At 37.4% G+C, this 20462-nt stretch overlaps 1 protein-coding gene across 1 annotated transcript in view; it reads left to right on the top strand.

Annotated features, from left to right (window-relative positions):
• The window catches only part of ATP2A2 (ATPase sarcoplasmic/endoplasmic reticulum Ca2+ transporting 2), a 1687617-nt gene that overhangs the window by 1301573 nt on the left and 365582 nt on the right, over nucleotides 1–20462 (top strand). The window contains exon 24 of the mRNA XM_044069765.1: nucleotides 6728–8026. Within this exon, the coding sequence (XP_043925700.1) occupies nucleotides 6728–8026 (1299 nt within the window). The remainder of the gene's footprint in view (nucleotides 1–6727; nucleotides 8027–20462) is intronic.

The following is a 20462-nucleotide window of genomic DNA, read 5'->3' as shown; positions in this document are numbered from 1 at the left end:
TGCATACTTTAGATGTACACAGGCAATTACGTTATTACTTAAGCAGGACTAAGGATTTTAGGCAGTCTCAGCAGTTGTTTGTTTCTTTTACTTTGAGTTCAGGGCAAGCCTGTGTCAAAACAAACTATTTCTAGGTGGATTGGCTTTTGCATTGCATTTTGTTATTCCCATCATGGCAAGGAGGTTCCAGCTGGGATTAGGCCTCATTCCACTAGGGCTACTGCCACTTCAACAGCATTTCTCGAGTGGCAACTAAGGATATTTTGGAAGCAGCTACTTGGAGTTCAGTGCATACTTTCTCTAAGCATTATCACCTTCCTATCTACTCTAAGTCTAGGGCTGGTTTTGCCAGCTGTTTTGCAAGGCATGCTGTCAGCTACTGCTTCTTTATGATTTGTCAGCCACCCTTACCACTGTTTTGGGATTCTACCCAATTGTTAGGACCGCAGCAATGGAAGGCGACAAGAACATAGTACAGTTTTGTACCTACCATAAATGTAGATGTTCGAGGATTCCATTGCTCCTCCTTCCCCTCTGTGTTTAGGGGTGGTAGTGTAGGTGAGTTTACCTGCTTCTATTTTTGTATATATTGTTCATGTTTTGGTTTTTGGGCCTTGTCTTTTAGGGTCTTCTGACATCTGGGGCAAGAAAAGACTGAGGATAGGGTCATCTCTGGTATTCGGGCCGACTGGATGCGGACTATACCCAATTGTTAGGACTGCAGCAATGGAATCCTCGAACATCTACATTTATGGTAGGTACAAAACTGTACTTTGTTAGACACCATTCTAGCTGCTCTGATAAGTTGGCCTTTAACAATAGACTTTTTTTGTGTTATAGGATGTGAACTTGTATAGTATAAAAATGCGTTAGTATGTGTCCTTTCTGTATATTTTTGAGATGTATTTACTGTTAGTAACATCTTTAATTAACCAGATGTCGAGGTATTCTATGCAAGAAGTCTGGAAGTTGGAAGTAAATTTAAGAAGTCGAGTGGAACTGTTGAAATATTCTAGTAAAGAATAAGCTTGGTCTAAATTGCCTTTAAACAAAATAAAAATGTCCAAAAATCGGGTGTAAAACTTAATACTTGGCATATAAGTGGTATTATTGAAGACATAATTTTTCTCCCAATAAACCATCAGGGTGTTAGCAAAGCTAGCACCATAGGGGGAGCCCATGGCCACCCCCTGTTTTTGTAAATATAAGTCATTTTGGAAAGAAAAATAGTTGTTAGTTAAAATAATGTCCAATAATATTTCCACTAAATATATTTCTTGGCTAGCATCTTTTTTATCATGTAAAAATAAACTAACCCATTCCATACCTTCCAAGTGAGAAATTGATGTGTATAACTCTTTCACGTCTATAGTCAAGAAGTTGTTATAAACATCAAACTGTAACTCATTAATGTTGTGTAGGAACGCCCAAGAGTCTCTGCAGACTTGGGTTTCACTCGACAAATATTTTTTCAAAATGCTATCTACAACCTTAGCACAGGGATATGTGATTGACCCTCGTCCATCAATTAATGGTCTAAAAGGTGGGTTTGTTAAACATTTGTGAATTTTTGGGACTGCGAATAAAATCAGGATTCGCAGCCATAATGTGGTCATATAGTTATATAAGTTCATGTTGATTTTTGCTTCTATGAACAAATCATTTATATAGCCTTTTATACGCTGATAAGCAATGTTGACTTCGTTAATTGAAGCTTTATCATATGCTTCACAGTCAAGCAATTTGTGCACTCTAGTACTATAGTCACTAGTAGATCCACGATTAGAAGAACCAGACCGTGGGATGAAGTATAAAAACTTTTTTAATCTTGTCTATTTAAAAACAATATTGAATCTTTTCTTTTTGAAAAGAACTTTAAATTACATCAAAATAAACAATTGAAATCAAGCGCTTCCGCTTGGCTCAAATACCAAGCTTTATCAAGATGAATTACTTACTAAAAAAGACCATTAATATAGGGCTCTCCTCCAACCATGTGACTACAGATCATAATTAAAATTTAAAGCTATACATTTTCAGTATAAAATCATGAATTATTGTTCGTATTTGATCTGTCATGTTGACCTGGCTACACCTATTTAATCATTATTACATACTTCATTGATATTCACCAAAAAATATAATAAAAACAATAATATATTAAAATATTAAGTTGATAATCAAAATTCTTGTGTTGAAAATTCATTCTACTATACATATGTTACTCTAATTCTTGTTTATATATCCCAAGTACTTATTTAATAAAACATACACACAATATATGAATAAATATTTTTTAAAATACTAATATAAAATATATATGAATGGATAATATGTAAGTGTATTTAAATAACCAATGACATACTTGATAAACAAAACAAATTACATAAACAGTTTCTGAATGCAATACGTCTGCTTTTCATCTTTTATTCACAATCTGGCCATTCTTAATTTCAGGACACTTCTTATATTAATATTGTCATTCAGACCTGGACTGCTAGCAGCATCTAATTTGAGCTGCCAAAGAAGTTCCTTATATTCTAAACGTGTCTCCCAATCACCCCCCCCTCTGCCATCCATTATGTAGTTGTTCTAATACTATAAAATTTATTTGCATATCTGGGCATGTAATAGAATGTTTATAAAAAGCATTGGTTTCCTTTTTTCTGGAAACCTCATACAAATGCTCATAAATTCTCCTTCTCAAGGATCTCTCTGTTTTGCCAACATAGAAACTGGAGCATTTTGTACAATAACCCAAATAAACTACTCCTTGTGCTGCACAATTCGTATAAATATTGGCTTGAAAATGAAAGTTCCTTGAGGGAATATATAAAGAGCTTCTATTCGAAATGGCTGTGCATTGTTTACATATCCCACATTTGTAAGTGCCTTTTTTCAAATTTTTACCATTATTCATTCTCCCTTGGGGTTGATATTTTTCAAATAATTCTTTAATATTGGTGTCCCTACGTCTAGTAAATCTAGGATGTTCTGGAATGTGTTTTTTTAACTCCTCATGTCCTGTCAAAACCGGCCAAAACTTAGAAATCACTTCTTCAATTTGTTGAGAATTACTTGAAAAAGTGTGTATATAATTATTACAATGACCAGTATTATGGGCCTGACTAGATTTTGATTCCTGGGTCTGGCCCGAACCTAACAGAGGGGGGTACCTATCCTCCCTATGATCCAAAACCTCTTTACTCATCTTGTCTATCAGAACTTCAGGGTATCCTCTTTCTAAAAACATATTTTTTAATAGTGTCAACTCCTCCAAAAAGTATTCTAAGGTACTGGACATTCTTGAAGCTCTTATCATTTGACCTTTAATTATGCCTTTTTTCTGATAGAATGGATGGCCACTTGTAAAATTGGAGGTATGTGTTGGAAAAAGTAGGTTTCCTATACAACTTAGATGTGAACCTTTATTGAGACTATCTTTAAATACAGTTACATCAAGATAATCCATTTTTTCATTGCTGCTAGTGCATGTGAAAGACAAAAAAGAAGTGGTGGAATTGATATATTCAAAAAATTCCAAAAATTGTTCCTCTGTACCACTCCACAATATACTTACGTAGTCTAAAAACCGGGTGTAGTGTTTTATGTATTCCTTCCATTTAGTGGAAAAAATTAATTTTTGTTCCCATCTGTGTAACACTATATTTGCATACATGGAGGCACATGGCGCACCCATCGCCACTCCCTTCTTTTGTTTATATATTTCTCCATTAAAAAACATAAAATTATTTTCCAATATAATCTCCATGAATTCAACTAGTAAATTAATGGTGTTAGCCAATAGTCCTGATTCTTTAACTAATATTTCATTTAACCAATCTGAACCCTCCCGATGTGGAATACTCGGAAATAAGTCCACCACATCTATGGTTAGAATTATTAGGTCGGATTGAAAGAGATGTGCTTGGATGCCCCTTAAAAAATCCCAGGAATCCTTGCATATGTACTCCATAGTTGTTGCAAATTTTTTGAGTACATAATCAACAAACTTTCCTATAGGCTCTAGAATACCTCCTTTGCCTGACACTATAGGTCTAAATTTCAATGGTTCGAGACCTTTATGTGTCTTGGGGATCCCAAAAATTATTGGTATCTTGGGTTTATTAACATACAGATAATTGTAAACTTCCTCATTAATGAATCCTTGTAGTAGCCATTTTCAAGCCAATATTTATATGAATTGTGCAATACAAGTAGTAGTATATTTGGGTTATTGTACAAAATGCTCCAGTTTCTATGTTGGAAAAACAGAGAGATCCTTGAGAAGGAGAATTTATGAGCATTTGTATGAGGTTTCCAGAAAAAAGGAAACCAATGCTTTTTATAAACATTCTATTACATGCCCAGATATGCAAATAAGTTTTATAGTATTAGAACAAGTACAAATGGATGGCGGGGGGGGGGGGGTGATTGGGAGACACGTTTAGAATATAAGGAACTTCTTTGGCAACTCAAATTAGATGCCGCTAGCAGTCCAGGTCTGAATGACAATATTAATATAAGAAGTGTCCTGAAATTAAGAATGGCCAGATTGTGAATAAAAGATGAAAAGCAGACGTATTGCATTCAGAAACTGTTTATGTAATTTGTTTTGTTTATCAAGTATGTCATTGGTTATTTAAATACACTTACATATTATCCATTCATATATATTTTATATTAGTATTTTAAAAAATATTTTTTTAAAATATTTATTCATATATTGTGTGTATGTTTTATTAAATAAGTACTTGGGATATATAAACAAGAATTAGAGTAACATATGTATAGTAGAATGAATTTTCAACACAAGAATTTTGATTATCAACTTAATATTTTAATATATTATTGTTTTTATTATATTTTTTGGTGAATATCAATGAAGTATGTAATAATGATTAAATAGGTGTAGCCAGGTCAACATGACAGATCAAATACGAACAATAATTCATGATTTTATACTGAAAATGTATAGCTTTAAATTTTAATTATGATCTGTAGTCACATGGTTGGAGGAGAGCCCTATATTAATGGTCCTTTTTAGTAAGTAATTCATCTTGATAAAGCTAGGTATTTGAGCCAAGCGAAAGCGCTTGATTTCAATTGTTTATTTTGATGTAATTTAAAGTTCTTTTCAAAAAGAAGAGAGTCAATACTGTTTTTAAATAGACAGGATTAAAAAAGTTTTTATACTTCATCCCACGGTCTGGTTCTTCTAATCGTGGATCTACTGCTTTGGTGCTTGCTGCTTTAACTTTGTTTGTTACTATAGTCACTAGTATCAAATACAGCTAAACCTCCCCCCTTGTCAAAATTTTCAGAGTTTCCAAACAAAACGTGCAAATTGAGTTTTCTTACGAAAAGTTTAAGGTCTTTTACTGTTTGAACCAAGTCACGTCGACGACTGGGTACAAAGGTATTTCCCCTTGGCTAGAAGTTCCACTAAAGCTGGGTCGATTTCAATGGATGAATAGTTGTAAATGTGGAAATCGCCTGCTTTGTTCTTTATAATGGTAACTTCTTGTTGCAAATGTAGTTTTATAACTCAATTTAGTGCTGACAGTACAACAGTCAGAACTATAATATATAAGAACTGGGGACTACTTAGATTAGATAAAACATTAATGGAAATCTTCGAAGATTTTCCAAAAATAGTTTTTAGAAAAGGTAAAAGTTTAAAGACTCTATTGGAATCCCCTGGTGATAGGAGACCCTTCAACCTTACAGGCATGTCTACATGTGGAGCTTGTAACATGTGTAAGCATATTTTCACAGGCAGAGTTGTCAATATTAATGACACAAAATACCAACTTAAACATAATGCAAACTGTAATACTAAAATGGTGGTGTATGTCGCTCTGTGCTCCTTATGTAAGGCTTTTCACATTGGAAAAACAATGCGAAAAATTAAAGAGCGAATTTATGAACATATTTATGCCATTAATACAGGTAAAAATGACAACGCCCTTGCTAGGCATAATATGAGATATCCAGGACATAAATTCACTTTTAAAGTTATTGACTTTATTCAATCTAGTATTCGAGGTGGTCCTTATAGCTTGCTATTAGACAATAGAGTTATCATGGCAAATCAGAACAAATGCTTTTGTCTCACCTGGTTTAAACGACCATTGTAACATAACTTGTTTGTTGAAACTAAAAAGCTTAGACAGAAGATAAATCTGTAAACTATTTATGTTTTACTATTAATGTACACTTTAGATACACTGTTACAACAGAAGAAGTTTTTAATTTATATATATATATAAATGTATATATTTCTATACATAAGCATTAATTACATTTTAGTTCACTTCTTAATTTTTGTTTTAAATTAATATTTTTTGTTTTAAATTAATATTTTTTGAATAGAGGTGGAATTATTCTTTAATCTAAAGTATAACAATTGAGTCTATATTTGTTTTATGTGCTCTAAAAGATTATTTTTGTAACAAAATATTCTGTCACCTGTAGCACCAATGTACTGGCTAGACGTAGTCATGTGACCAGTATTTTATTATTTAAAGAGTGTTTTGTAGATGTGTATTATCTGAGGAAGTTGCCTTATGAAGGCGACGAAAAGCGTTTCATTTAATTAAACTAGTACTTCATTTAATTAAACTAGTACTTGCTTCATCTTAGAATTAAATTTGTGTTGGTTCCATTTAGTGAATTCAGTTCCTTGAAGCTGTTTATTTTCCAGTTTAATTTGTTTGGCTTCCAGTTGGTCTTTGGTGTCTATGGCTTCTGGAACACTTAGTGGGTCTAACAGTCCGGTACTGTTTAATCCCACTCAAATTCAGTCGGAACCTTTGAACCTCATGGCACTTATTAATGCCTTATCTCAACGAGTGGAGGACCTATCAGCATGTTTTGACACTCGGCTTTCAAAACTAGACAATATCTATGTTTCGAACAGCAGTAGCAGCTCAATTCCACCGGGCCAACAACAAGCCGGAGCCGGCAATTCACCAGGAAGTGAACGTTCTTTTTGCCTTACACCTAGCAAACCAGCGAGTAATTTAGGCAATAACCTTAATGACTCTAACCAGCGAATTGAACCACCTGAGAAGCGTTTACAACCCCTGAGGACAGAAGCGGGGAGTCATTCTAGCGTTGAGGGGCTTATTGGAAGCCCATACTTTAACGAATGGATTAACGACACGAGAAAGTTTACTTTTAACCAAGAAAACAGTGAAGGGCTACCGGTCGACAACGCATTCAACAAACAGGTTGGTTCTATTGACTTAACTAATCAATTAAAACTTTTGGATGTTAAACTAGTAAAACTTAAAAAGCTTCAACTAGAAAGTAGCTACTTCCAAGAGTGTTTGAAAGAACACATTGTACCTAAAGGTTTAAGGCACCATCTATACCCAACAGGTTTAGTAGCGGACTCCCTTTTTCATCTTGAACTGAACTCACTGTTTGACCAACAGGGATTCGACCTCATGAATTTAATGTTAAAACACTACAATCTTCAAATTACACAACTTTCAAACGAGGTTTCTGAATTAAATGGTCTTATCAAACACAGTGACTTTTGTAGATATAAATTTGAATATGAGAGAACTTTTGCCAGTATAGACCAACTTTTAGATAGATTGAAACTTAATAAAATCAAAAAAATTAACAGAGATAGTTTGGCATACGAAAACTGTGCAGCTTATCCTAAGCCACCTAGTTCACAAGTTGGTCTTGCGACTATTTATTCTACTACTGGCTACAATAAAAACAACGTTCACGACAATCAAAGAACAGTCGTGAACAATCAAAACCCCACTATGTCTACAATAGGGGAATGTCCTGCCTCTGATTTTAACCAGGTGAAACGAAGTGAATGCCTTTGTTCTGTAAATAGAGAAGGCAATCAAAATCAAGGGGCAACAAACCTTCCTAACAATAGCAATGGCAATAAAAATACTGAAAATTTTCCCAAGGCAATAAATTCTGGTACTACTTCGAAAAAACCCAACAACCATTTTCAAAAAAACCAACAACGGAGGAACAACAAACGGAGGAGGTAACACAACCTTCGCAACAAGAAGTTACCATTATAAAGAACAAAGCAGGCGATTTCCACATTTACAACTATTTATCCATTGAAATCGACCCAGCTTTAGTGGAACTTCTAGCCAAGGGAAATACCTTTGTATCCAGTCGTCGACTTGACTTGGTTTAAACAGTAAAAGACCTTAAACTTTTCGTAAGAAAACTCAATTTGCACGTTTTGTTTGGAAACTCTGAACATTTTGTTCCTTCCTTTCATGTATCCAGTACATACAACCCCCCACTTCACCCACTGTTAAGCATGTTCGAAAATATTACTGAATTAGACTTAAGGTTTTTCTATAACTAACAAGTTATTTAGAAACAAATTTTGTACCTCTAACAATACACACGATGAGGATGTAGCTTTTAACTTGTTTAAATCTTTACATGTGAGATCAGTCAAACCAGACAAGGGGGGAGGTTTAGCTGTATTTGATACTAGTGACTATAGCACTAGAGTACACAAATTGCTTGATGTGAAGCATATGATAAAGCTTCAATTAACGAAGTCAACATTGCTTATCAGCGTATAAAAGGCTATATAAATGATTTGTTCATAGAAGCAAAAATCGACATGAACTTATATAACTATATGACCACATTATGGCCGCGAATCCCGATTTTCGCAGTCCCAAAAATTCACAAATGTTTAACAAACCCACCTTTTAGACCATTAATTGATGGACGAGGGTCAATCGCATATCCCTGTGCTAAGGTTGTAGATAGCATTTTGAAAAAAATATTTGTCGTGTGAAACCCAAGTCTGCAAAGACTTTTGGGCGTTCCTACACAACATTAATGAGTTACAGTTTGATGTTTATAACAACTTCTTGACTATAGATGTGAAAGAGTTATACACATCAATTCCTCACTTGGAAGGTATGGAATGGGTTAGTTTATTTTTACATGATAAAAAAGCTGCTAGCCAAGAAATTTATTTAGTGGAAATATTATTGGACATTATTTTAACTAACAACTATTTTTCTTTCCAAAATGACTTATATTTACAAAAACAGGGGGTGGCCATGGGCTCCCCCTGTGGGTGCTAGCTTTGCTAACACCCTGATGGTTTATTGGGAGAAAAATTATGTCTTCAATAATACCACTTATATGCCAAGTATTAAGTTTTACACCCGATTTTTGGACGACATTTTTATTTTGTTTAAAGGCAATTTAGACCAAGCTTATTCTTTACTAGAATATTTCAACAGTTCCACTCGACTTCTTAAATTTACTTCCAACTTCCAGACTTCTTGCATAGAATACCTCGACATCTGGTTAATTAAAGATGTTACTAACAGTAAATACATCTCAAAAATATACAGAAAGGACACATACTAACGCATTTTTACACTATACAAGTTCACATCCTATAACACAAAAAAAGGTCTATTGTTAAAGGCCAACTTATCAGAGCAGCTAGAATGGTGTCTAACAACCATGATTTTTTAGACGAATGTAACTTCCTTGCAGGGATGTTTGAGCAGAGGGGTTACCCTAGTTTGTTGACAGAAATATTAATACATGAAGTACATCAGAAAAGACTTAAAGGCCTCATTAAAGCTATTCTCAACAAACATGAAAGCCTAGACAACTATGAACATAGATCTTATAGTCCCAACAGTGATATATTTAATCTTGATAGAACTTTTAACACACCTCAAGTCAATAGATTTGAATGTAGTTTTATAACTCAGTTTAGTGCTGTGACAGTACAGCAGTCAGAACTATAATATATAAGAACTGGGGACTACTTAGATTAGATAAAACATTAATGGAAATCTTCGAAGATTTTCCAAAAATAGTTTTTAGAAAAGGTAGAAGTTTAAAGACTCTATTGGAATCCCCTGGTGATAGGAGACCCTTCAACCTTACAGGCATGTCTACATGTGGAGCTTGTAACATGTGTAAGCATATTTCCACAGGCAGAGTTGTCAATATTAATGACACAAAATACCAACTTAAACATAATGCAAACTGTAATACTAAAATGGTGGTGTATGTAGCTCTGTGCTCCTTATGTAAGGCTTTTTACATTGGAAAAACAGAGCGAAAAATTAAAGAGCGAATTTATGAACATATTTATGCCATTAATACAGGTAAAAATGACAACGCCCTTGCTAGGCATAATATGAGGTATCCAGGACATAAATTCACTTTTAAAGTTATTGACTTTATTCAATCTAGTATTCGAGGTGGTCCTTATAGCTTGCTATTAGACAATAGAGTTATCATGGCAAATCAAATGCTTTTGTCTCACCTGGTTTAAACGACCATTGTAACATAACTTGTTTGTTGAAGCTAAAAAGCTTAGACAGAAGATAAATCTGTGAACTATTTATATGTTTTACTATTGATGTACACTTTAGATACACTGTTACAACAGAAGAAGTTTTTAATTTATATATATATATATATATATTTTTTTTTTGTATACATATGCATTACTTACATTTTAGTTCACGTCTTAATTTTTGTTTTAAATATTTTTTGTTTTAAATATTTTTTGTTTTAAATTAATATTTTTTGAATAGAGGTGGAATTATTCGTTAATCTAAAGTATAACAGTTGAATCTATATTAGTTTTATGTGCTCTAAAAGATTATTTTTGTAACAAAATATTCGGTCGCCTGTAGCACCAATGGACTGGCTAGACGTAGTCATGTGACCAGTATTTTATTATTTAAAGAGTGTTTTGTAGATGTGTATTATCTGAGGAAGTTGCCTTATGAAGGCGACGAAAAGCATTTCATTTAATTAAACTAGTACTTGCTTCATTTAATTAAACTAGTACTTGCTTCATCTAATTAAATTTGTGTTGGTTCCGTTTAGTGAATTCACTTCCTTGAAGCTGTTTATTATTTTCCAGTTTAATTTGTTTGGCTAACAGAAGTTAAGCCAATTCTTGAAGTTGATCTTTTGTTTGTATTACAGCATCATTCCTGGTGATGGTAGAATGCTGTTCAAGGTTAGGATCATACCTGCTGCAGACATATTCAGAGAGTTCTATCATGGATCTCTTCCCATAGTTGAGGGAGCTGCATCTCAAGTCATTTACACCCAAATGTGATATGATTGTTGTCAAATTGTGCCATATGTGTACTTGTGGTGCAAGGTCTTCAGTGCATGTGTGAAGTGGCAAATCCTGGTACCAGATATGCAGCTTACCTTATGGCATGGTGAATAGTACATCAGTGAGTCTCCCTATGGAGCCACCTATGACTAGGATATTGGAATGTGTGGAGGTTTGCCTTATGGGCTTTTGAATAGATTGGCTGTGCTTCTTCGAATTACATTTCATGGCGGGTGCTACCTGTGCTTTGCATCTCTGAGGTTGCTAAGGGTATTTGTGTGTTACAGTGCCATTGTGGTTTAGGTAAGTTGTTTTTAAGATAGTCAGCACATGTAGGTCTTTGTGTTTTGTCTGAGCTATGAGACCTTGATTGAGTGGTGGTGTGTAGTGCAGACATCCTCCACGTTATTTGTTGATTCGTGTGAGAACTTTGCCTCCAACAGCATTCTATAACTGTCTCTCTCACACACTAAGTTGTAGGTGGTTATCAGTGAGCATGAAACAATTGCTGACATAAGTTTCCCATTTCAGCCACGATGGATACACACAGATAGTTGTAAAGTGCTTAGCTATGGTTCCTGATGCTTAGTAATGTGGGTTAAAAGGAGGACTAGTGCTTATGATGATTGGTATTAATTACTGGAGATACCTGCCTAGTAGTGGAGATAGTGCTCATGTCAGCACAACTGCACATAGCTAGAAATCTGTGATCTTTTGCTTTCTTGCTCTTTCTCTGTCTGTCGCCAGAAGCAAAAGAGTAACAGTAATCCCAAGTGGTTTCCTAAGTAGTAGTATTAATCCAGATGTCGCTGGCATCAGTACATGCACTATAGTCACTTGGTAGATGTGCTGGATAGAGTCCACAGCAACTTAATGCAACAAAAAGCCAAGCTTCACACAGGCCCTGAAGAGTTTCTCACCAGAACTGGAACCAGACCACTCAGTGAAGTCCAAAGTACTTCCCAATCAGAAACCAGCAGGAATCAATGTCCCTCTGCTCCTTCTCTCACCAACAGCAAAGCATTAATCACAAACTGTTGCATAAAAAGCAAATTTCAGGATTTCCTATTAGTAATCTGTAGGAAGGCTGTGGTGTAGTTCCTGTGGTGTCCATTGCCTTACTTGGATAAAATGAAGTTTCTTTGCTCACCAGTGGGAGTGGGGAGCCTTGAGCAGCCTATCTGTCCCTGAAGGAGTGACCTCAGCACAAGAGCTTGTAGTAATTGGTTGTTTTGGACCATTTCTAGCTCTTTTGAAGTTCCCTGTTTAAAATCCGCCTCTGAGCGTTTTTGCGCGGTTGTGCGCATAGCGCAGCACCGGTTAAACTTTTCTGGCTCCGCCAAGTCTGCTCTTCAAATTTTCCCTTAAGAAAGCTCTACTCTTATAATAATCTAGTCTAATCACTTTACTATAAGCCTAGCACTTGTTCTCAAAATCTCTCTTCTAAGTAAGCACTCGCTAACTAAAATAAGCACTACATCCACCTACCTTCCCTGTGAGTACCCACTTCCCTTAAAGGCACACTCCCTGTGAGTACCCACTTCCCTTAAAGGCACAGCACCCCCTTATAATATTTTAGCATGTCGAGTGGTAGATTGCTGGCATCCTCTCCGGTTCAGCTGGTTAATCTGGGAATCTTGAGACAATGCTATAATTGTCTCATGTACACAGACAACCCTCTCCTCCTCCCAACAAACACAAATACATGTGAGAGATGCAACTATATAGCCAAATTGGAGGCTGAACTCTCTCAGCTCAGGACTGGCAAGACCAGACAGGAGGAGAAGGTAACTACGCACACACCAAACCCAGTCCCACATAGACCTACCACAACTGCAAACCAAACACATAAAAACACAAAGACATACTCGGAGGCTCTAACAAAAAACTTACCAAAACAACAGAGGCTCCCAAAGCAGACACCCAAAAATCCACCACCTCAAAACATAACACATGCATCACATACTTCAATAAATCAGTGTGTCAAACAATCACAGCCCTTAAGGCCAAACGCCATGCCTGATACACTAGTAATAGGTGACTCTATAGTCAGACACACTGACTTTCCGCTTACCAGGCTGAACAAGGAGAGGGTAACGGTGAGCTGCTTATCGGAGCTAGGATCCGCCACATAACACACGCACTCAGGTCACTCCAAAGCAAGTACAAATATGACTCCGTCATTGTCCATGCCGGCGTGAATGACCTGAGACGTACCTCCCTGGACTACATGAAAAGAGACATAGAGGAGCTCTCTGATTATGTAGCCCAGGCTGGTATGACTCTGACCCTGAGCAGCATCTTGCCCTCACCAAGAATGATGCCACAATACAAAGACAAGATGACCAGCTTTAATAATTGGCTCAAATACTGGTGTCATTCTAAGGGGATCCAATGTCTGTCTGCTTGGGATGACATGCTGGACAAGCCACGCTGCTTCGCAAGGGACGGCTTGCATCTGTCACCACTGGGCTTCCGGATATTGGCTAAGGCTCTTGCTTCCCCCATAGTGCCTTTTTTAGGCAAGGCGCAAAAGACAAACCCACCTCCTTAGAAAACAAAAATGGAAAAAAATTAAGGGTAATGCTGCTCAACGCCAGAAGTCTAAATCTCAAGATGCAGGCTCTCGAAGCACTCCTCAGTATGGAGGGCATCGATGTCTGTGCAGTAACTGAAACCTGGTTCAAGGCTCCTGAGAGCACCCCAGCGCTACCAGGCTATACCTCGTATCATGCGTTTCAGCCCCAAAACTCGGGCTAAACCAAAAAGGGAGGGGGAGTGTCCATATTCATCAAGGACACACACACCTCCAGGTTAGTGGCAACACATGAAGCATCAGAGACCATCCAGGTGCAACCAACCGTAGGCAAAACTGCTATACAACTGGTAGCATGTTACAGACTACCCTCCCAATCTCAGGAACCCCACTCAGCCTTCCTGAAGACATTGGAGGATATGGATGTCTCACCAAACACCATCATATTGGGAGACTTCAACTACCCTAACATAGACTGGGTGCATTATTCTAGCCCAAATACCCTAGCCCAAAGGTTCCTGGAATTCATAAATTCAAACGCAATGGAACAGCTAGTCACCTCTCCCACAAGGGGAGATAATATACTAGACCTGATCATCACAAACATGGGGACAAATTGCTCCACACTGGAAGTATACCCTTCACTAGTGAGGTCTGACCACAAACTAATCACCCTGGAAATACATATCCCACCTCCACCCCCAACACAAAAGACTACAGTGAAAAACTTCTCAAAAGCCGACTTTACACTTCTTAAAACTGAGATGGTATCCTTTAAGCCCATTGGGACAATGGAAACCACATCCCACAATGCAGAATCCTTCACAAATGCTTTCTACGGACATCTCCAAGAATGCATGGATCATGCAATCCCAAATAAAACCAAGACCCTCTCCACCAAGGGCAAGCATCCTGTCTGGTGGACCCCAGCCATAAACAAATTGTATAACAAAAGAAGGAAGCTACTGCACGACAGAGCAAAATCCCATAAAGAGAAGGCATCTCTGATCAGCACTAGTAGAAAGCTACGTTCTCTCATAAAAACTTCCAAGGCCAACTTTGAGAGAAAAATCGCTATGGACACTAAAGATAACCACAAGACCTTCTTCAGCTATGTCAGAAACCTGGGCGGAAACCCTCAGATATGTTCAGAGTTAGTTCACAATGACAAAAAATACACTGAATCCACAGATATTGCCAACATTCTGGCAGACAGGTTCAGTCCAAATTTCTCCCCTCCCTCACCCCCAAAAGATGAAATACTTTTCCCAGCTGATTGTAACCTCCCTGTCATCTCAGATGTCCAGGTGAGAATCTCCCTCAGCAAAGCTAAAAACACAGCATCAATGGGACCCGACGGTATCCCGGGTTGCGTGCTACGTGTGAACTCCAAGAGGAGCTAAACCCGCACATAAAAATGCTATTTAACCTTAGCCTTACTACAGGATATGTACCTGAAAACTGGAGTACAGCAACAGTAGTCCCACTCCACAAAGGAGGCACCTTTACTGACCCTGGTAACTACCGCCCCATAAGCTTAACCAGCCTGGTCTGCAAAGCTATGGAAAGAATCATTATGGAACTAATAAACAGAGACATTGGGGACTTACAGACACTTGATCCCACCCAGTTCCGGTTTGTAAAAGGCAGATCCTGCCTTTTAAACCTGGTTGACTTTTCGAAACAGTCAATATGACGAGGGCAAACCAGTCCATACAGCCTACCTGGACTTGGCTAAAGCTTTCGACACTATACCCCACTCTGGCATCATAGACAAGCTCAACATCTTAAATGTAAATCCATATGTCACAAGATGGGTGGCAAACTGGCTAAAGGATAGAACCCATAAAGTCAGAAGCGCTGGAGCCATGTCAGACTCAAAGCCAGTGACAAGTGGCGTCCCACAAGGCTCTGTCCTGGGACCCCTCTTGTTCGGCATTTATTTCTCAGATGTGGAAGCAAACATGGGTAGGTTGTGGCTGACAAAGTTCGCAGATGACTGCAAGCTAGGCGCCATAGTCGATACACCAGCTGACACATACATCCTACAGAAAGGCCTCACTGAAACGGACAGCTGGTGCCAGAATCATGGCCTTAAACTAAATGCCAAAAAATGTATAGTCATCCCCTTTGGGAAAAACAAAGTGCCCACAAACTATCACATAGGCGGTAACCCACTGAGTACAGAAAAAGTAATCAGAGACCTGGGGACCCAAGTCGATAGTGACCTCTCATTACACCCACTTTGCCAAAGTGGTTAGAAAGACTTTCTACCTCGCCCACCTTATCATGAAGGGATTCACATCCAGATCAAAGGAGGTCATTGTGCCCCTGTACTCCTCCCTTATCAGGCCCATGATTGAGTACAATGCCCCATTTGGTATGTACCTCACCCGGCACTTGCATCAGCTAGAGAGACCCCAAAAGTACCTCAGCAAGAGGATCAAGGGTCTCCAACATATGTCATATGCTGCCAGGCTAAAGAAACTCCAACTCTATTCAGTAGCATACCGCCTACTCAGAGGTGATCTGTGCCTGACATACAAGGTCATGTCCAATCAGGAATTGATGGACATGCTCCACCTCAAAAAATCCAAATCCAGCAGAACCACGAGAGCTAAAGATTTGAACCTCAGCACAAATATGAACAGGACATGCTGGAGGGACATATTCATAACTCAGAGGCATCTCATACTCTGGAACAGAATCCCAGTTTATGTTGGGCAGAGCCCCTCACTGACTCTCTTCAAGAGAAATCTTGACGAGTGGATGGGAGATCGTAGGTTTACCCCAGGGGTCATCACTGTGTCACTACTAGACAGAGGCACAGTAAACTAATTCTATTATGTAAGGGGGTCTTCACTGTGTCACTACTAGACAGAGGCACAGTATTCTAAATCTATTCTGTACACTTTTGTACCATTACATGGGGTGGCGAAAGCCACATCACTATGGCTAGGCTTATAAATGCCCCAGGGCAGATAGCCTAGTACCAAACTATGAAATGCCCCTCTGCCCCTTCTCTAAGAACAAGCAAATCAGAAGCACTAATCCCAAGCGGATTACTCGAAATAGTTCCTAGGCTCCAGTGATTGGTAGTCCAGTTCCAAGTGTTACAGATTTTAAAAAATGGGAAAAAAAAGATTAAATACTGTGAATGTCAGTGTGCAGTAAGTGGGATGTTATAAAAGAAGCTAACTCAAGCCTTTGATGCAGGCTTCAGGTTATCCTCTGTTAAACTGCATTTGGCTGCTGTCTCCAATTACTGCCAAGCTTGAAGTGTGTTGTCCTTCCAGATTTAAAAGTTATGTCTTTCAAGGCTATTTTTCCTATTAGGCCTCTTTCAAGGATGCTGTTCCTCCATGGGACGTGCTGCTTTATGCTAGATAAGTTCACTTTTCCTTTCTTTGAACATGATTCATCTTCGGGTTGAAATGTTTTATCAAGGAAAACGCTTTCTGGTAGCCATCACTTCAGCTTAGAGCATTCCCAAACTGCAAGCCCTTAGTCATGCATCCTCCATACTTTGTCATCTATAAGGGCAGAGTTTCATTGTCTACAATCTTTTTACTTCTAAGATACCGAGACAAATTACAGATCAAATCAAATGTCTGTATTCTTTCCCAATTATCCTAAGACAGGAGAATAATGTTACTTTCTATGAATATCAGCACTGTGTCTCAGAAACAAATTGTTTAGGAAAGGCTCTTTGTGTTCCCTAGTTCAGTTCAAAACAATATAAGATAAACAACCAGATCACCAGGAAGTGAATGCTCTTCAGACGAAACAGCAGAATAATCCCAATAACAAGAACACAGAAGGGCAAAACAAAGGCTGTAAGTAAACTGGAACTTGCACTAAACACAATATCCAGTAAGTCACAAGCGTATTGAGTCCAAACACAGTAAGCAGGAATCCACGAATGTATAATCTCCAAATACAAATCGATTTATTGAGGAAGCATGAATTGGCAAGCACTTTCACCCGATAAGGGCTTTATCAAGCCGTAAACTAGTAAAAAGGCACAATCTTTTAAATAATTTTAAAAGACATCACAATGACATAATTTCCTTCCGTACCTCATTAACCCATTGTAACAGCTCAACGTAACATTGGGCATGAGTATCTCAATACCTCAATATAAATCTAAAACTCTCTAAAAATGTGCATAAATAAAAATATGTATGAACACATATGCATATAAATATACAAAATATACAAAAACGATATAAACATGCACATAACCAAAATATATAAAAATATATATATATATAAAAAACGGGCATGAATGCATATAACACATATATTATGCAAAATGTAAAGTGTATAAAACAAACAATACAAACTCTAAAGCAAAAATATAAAACTCTATGACTTAATCTTTAGCCTTCTGTTCTTTAGTAGTGGCTTAATGGGAATATTGAAATTCAGGCCAGGTTTTTGGTCTGCCCTTAGCCTAATGATCCAATCCAGCTCACATCTCTCTCTATAATTTCTCATGTCCCCTCACCTACAACTCTGCATGATGACGTGCACTCTCCAAACATGTTATGGAGACCTCACCTGTACATAATTTTAGATTTCTGGTATTGCAGGTCATCATGCCGAGTTGTAGGGGAGGGGATATTAGAAATTATACAGAGAGATGTGAGCTGGATTAGATCATTAGGCTAAGGGCAGACCAAAAACCTGGCCTGAATGACAAGATTCCCATTAAGCCACTTCTAAAAACAGAAGGCTAAAGATTAAGTCAGAGTGTTTTATATTTTTGCTTTAGAGTTTGTATTGTTTTATACACTTTAAATTTTGCATAATATATGTGTATATGCATTCATGCCTGTTTAAATTTTTATATATTTTGGTTATGTGCATGTTTATATAGTTTTTGTACATTTATATTGCATATATGTTTATACATATTTATATTTATGCACATTTTCAGAGAGTTTTTGATTTATATTGAAGTATTGAGATACTCATGCCCAATGTTACGTTGAGTTGTTACAATGGGTTAATGAGGTACGGAAGGAAATTGTCATTGTGATGTCTTTTAAAATGATTTAAAAGATTGCGCCTTTTTACTACTTGTTTATGGCTTGATAAAGCCCTTATCAGGTGAAATTGCTTGCCACTTCATGCTTCCTCAATAAATCAGTTTGTATTTGGAGATTATACATTTCTGGATTCCTGCTTACTGTGTTTGGACTCAATACGCTTGTGACTTACTGGGTATTGTGTTTAGTGCATGTTCCAGTTTACTTGCAGCCATGTTTTGTTGTTCTCCATTCTTTTTATTGAGTTTAATTAATAAAGTAGCTTAAATTTGTATTAACCCTATCTTAATTTCTCTGTCTGCATAAAATGTTGTGAGAAATATAGCCTTGTTTTGCAATGCAGTCTTGGACGACATTTATGTAGCAGTTACTTGTTCTTAACCTAAAAGTTCTACAAGATCCTATATGCTGGATGTGATCTCCAGGTCGAGATCTTCTTGGGGAGCTACAGTCATTAGATATGTGTTCCCATAAGAGAGACCATGTAAGAAGATAAGCATGTGATACTGACCTGCTGTAGATGATAGACCTTCTCACATAACATTTAAAAGTTGTGACTGTGCCTTAACAATGGATACAAAAGAGCATGGACATCCTTGTCAACTTACCCCACCCCTCCTCCTCAGTCTGTCTTACAGACTTGAACTGGACACCATAACTTTTGTTATGTACTTTGCTTTGCACAGTGTAACTGATATGTGAAGAGGAGGAAGTTCTGAGAATTATCGGTAAAACCAAAGGGGATATTAGCCTGGGAAAGTTTCAGATGCCAAGCTGCTCAATGCATACCAGTATTAGTCCTACTGTTAATGAGGATGGATATGCTTAACAGAGTCTGTTGTTACAGTAAAGTACATTAAAAAAAAGGTTATGTACTCACTGCGATGTTCCATCTGTGTTCATTTTCATTTTTCCTCAATTGTTCGGTTTGGATCTGACCCTCTGATCTGACTCTGCTGTGTTTTCCAGCTCGTGGAACACAAACTCTCGAGCTCCTCTCTTACCCATAATGCCCTAGTGATCTAACACATCTCTGCTCTTGTTTGCTGACCCTGAAAACAAAGTATTAGAAAATGGTAGATTAACAGAATCTGGGACTCAAACAAAGGAACAGTAGTTCCTTCATCTTACGATCCTTCCAGAAGCCAAATAAGGAGGGGGATGGGGGAGGGAAGTTGAGGAAGAATGAAAATGGACAGCACAGATGGAACGTTATGGTGAACGCATAACTTTTTTTTATCTGTCATTTTCCTTTATTCCCCAGCTATTGAGACAGAGTCCCCAGCTACCTGAATCCTGGGAGAACTCCAAGTAGGGATGTTCCTGAGCATCGCTGAGCCAAAGGCTGCTCTTCCACTAGAGACCAGATCCAACTTGTAATGAGCAATAAAGGTATGAGGATTAGCCCATGTTGTGGCAGCACAAATATCATCCGATGAAGATCTAGATAAAAATGCTGCAGAAGGTGCCATAGGCCTGGTGACATGTGTTTTGGTGGTTTTTGGCAAAGATGAGCCCAATTTATCATAAAGATAATACAGTCAGTTAATCATTTGGCTTCAGTCAATTAACCATTTGGCCGAAGTCACTTTAGAAACTGGTTTCCCTAATTTTGAGTAAAAAAAAGAGACCAACAAATGTTCCAATCTCCTAAAATTTTTGGTTCTATGTAGATAAAACCATAATTGAATGTCAATGTCCAAAAGGTATAACACATACTCTCTTATTTGAGAAATTTGGAAAG

The sequence above is a fragment of the Protopterus annectens genome, chromosome 4.part0, assembly GCF_019279795.1.
Source record: "Protopterus annectens isolate FY-2018-M chromosome 4.part0, PAN1.0, whole genome shotgun sequence".
NCBI lineage: Eukaryota > Metazoa > Chordata > Ceratodontiformes > Protopteridae > Protopterus > Protopterus annectens.
The sequence above is the reverse complement of the archived record's forward strand: the minus strand, read 5'-3'. Positions and strand labels throughout refer to the sequence as shown.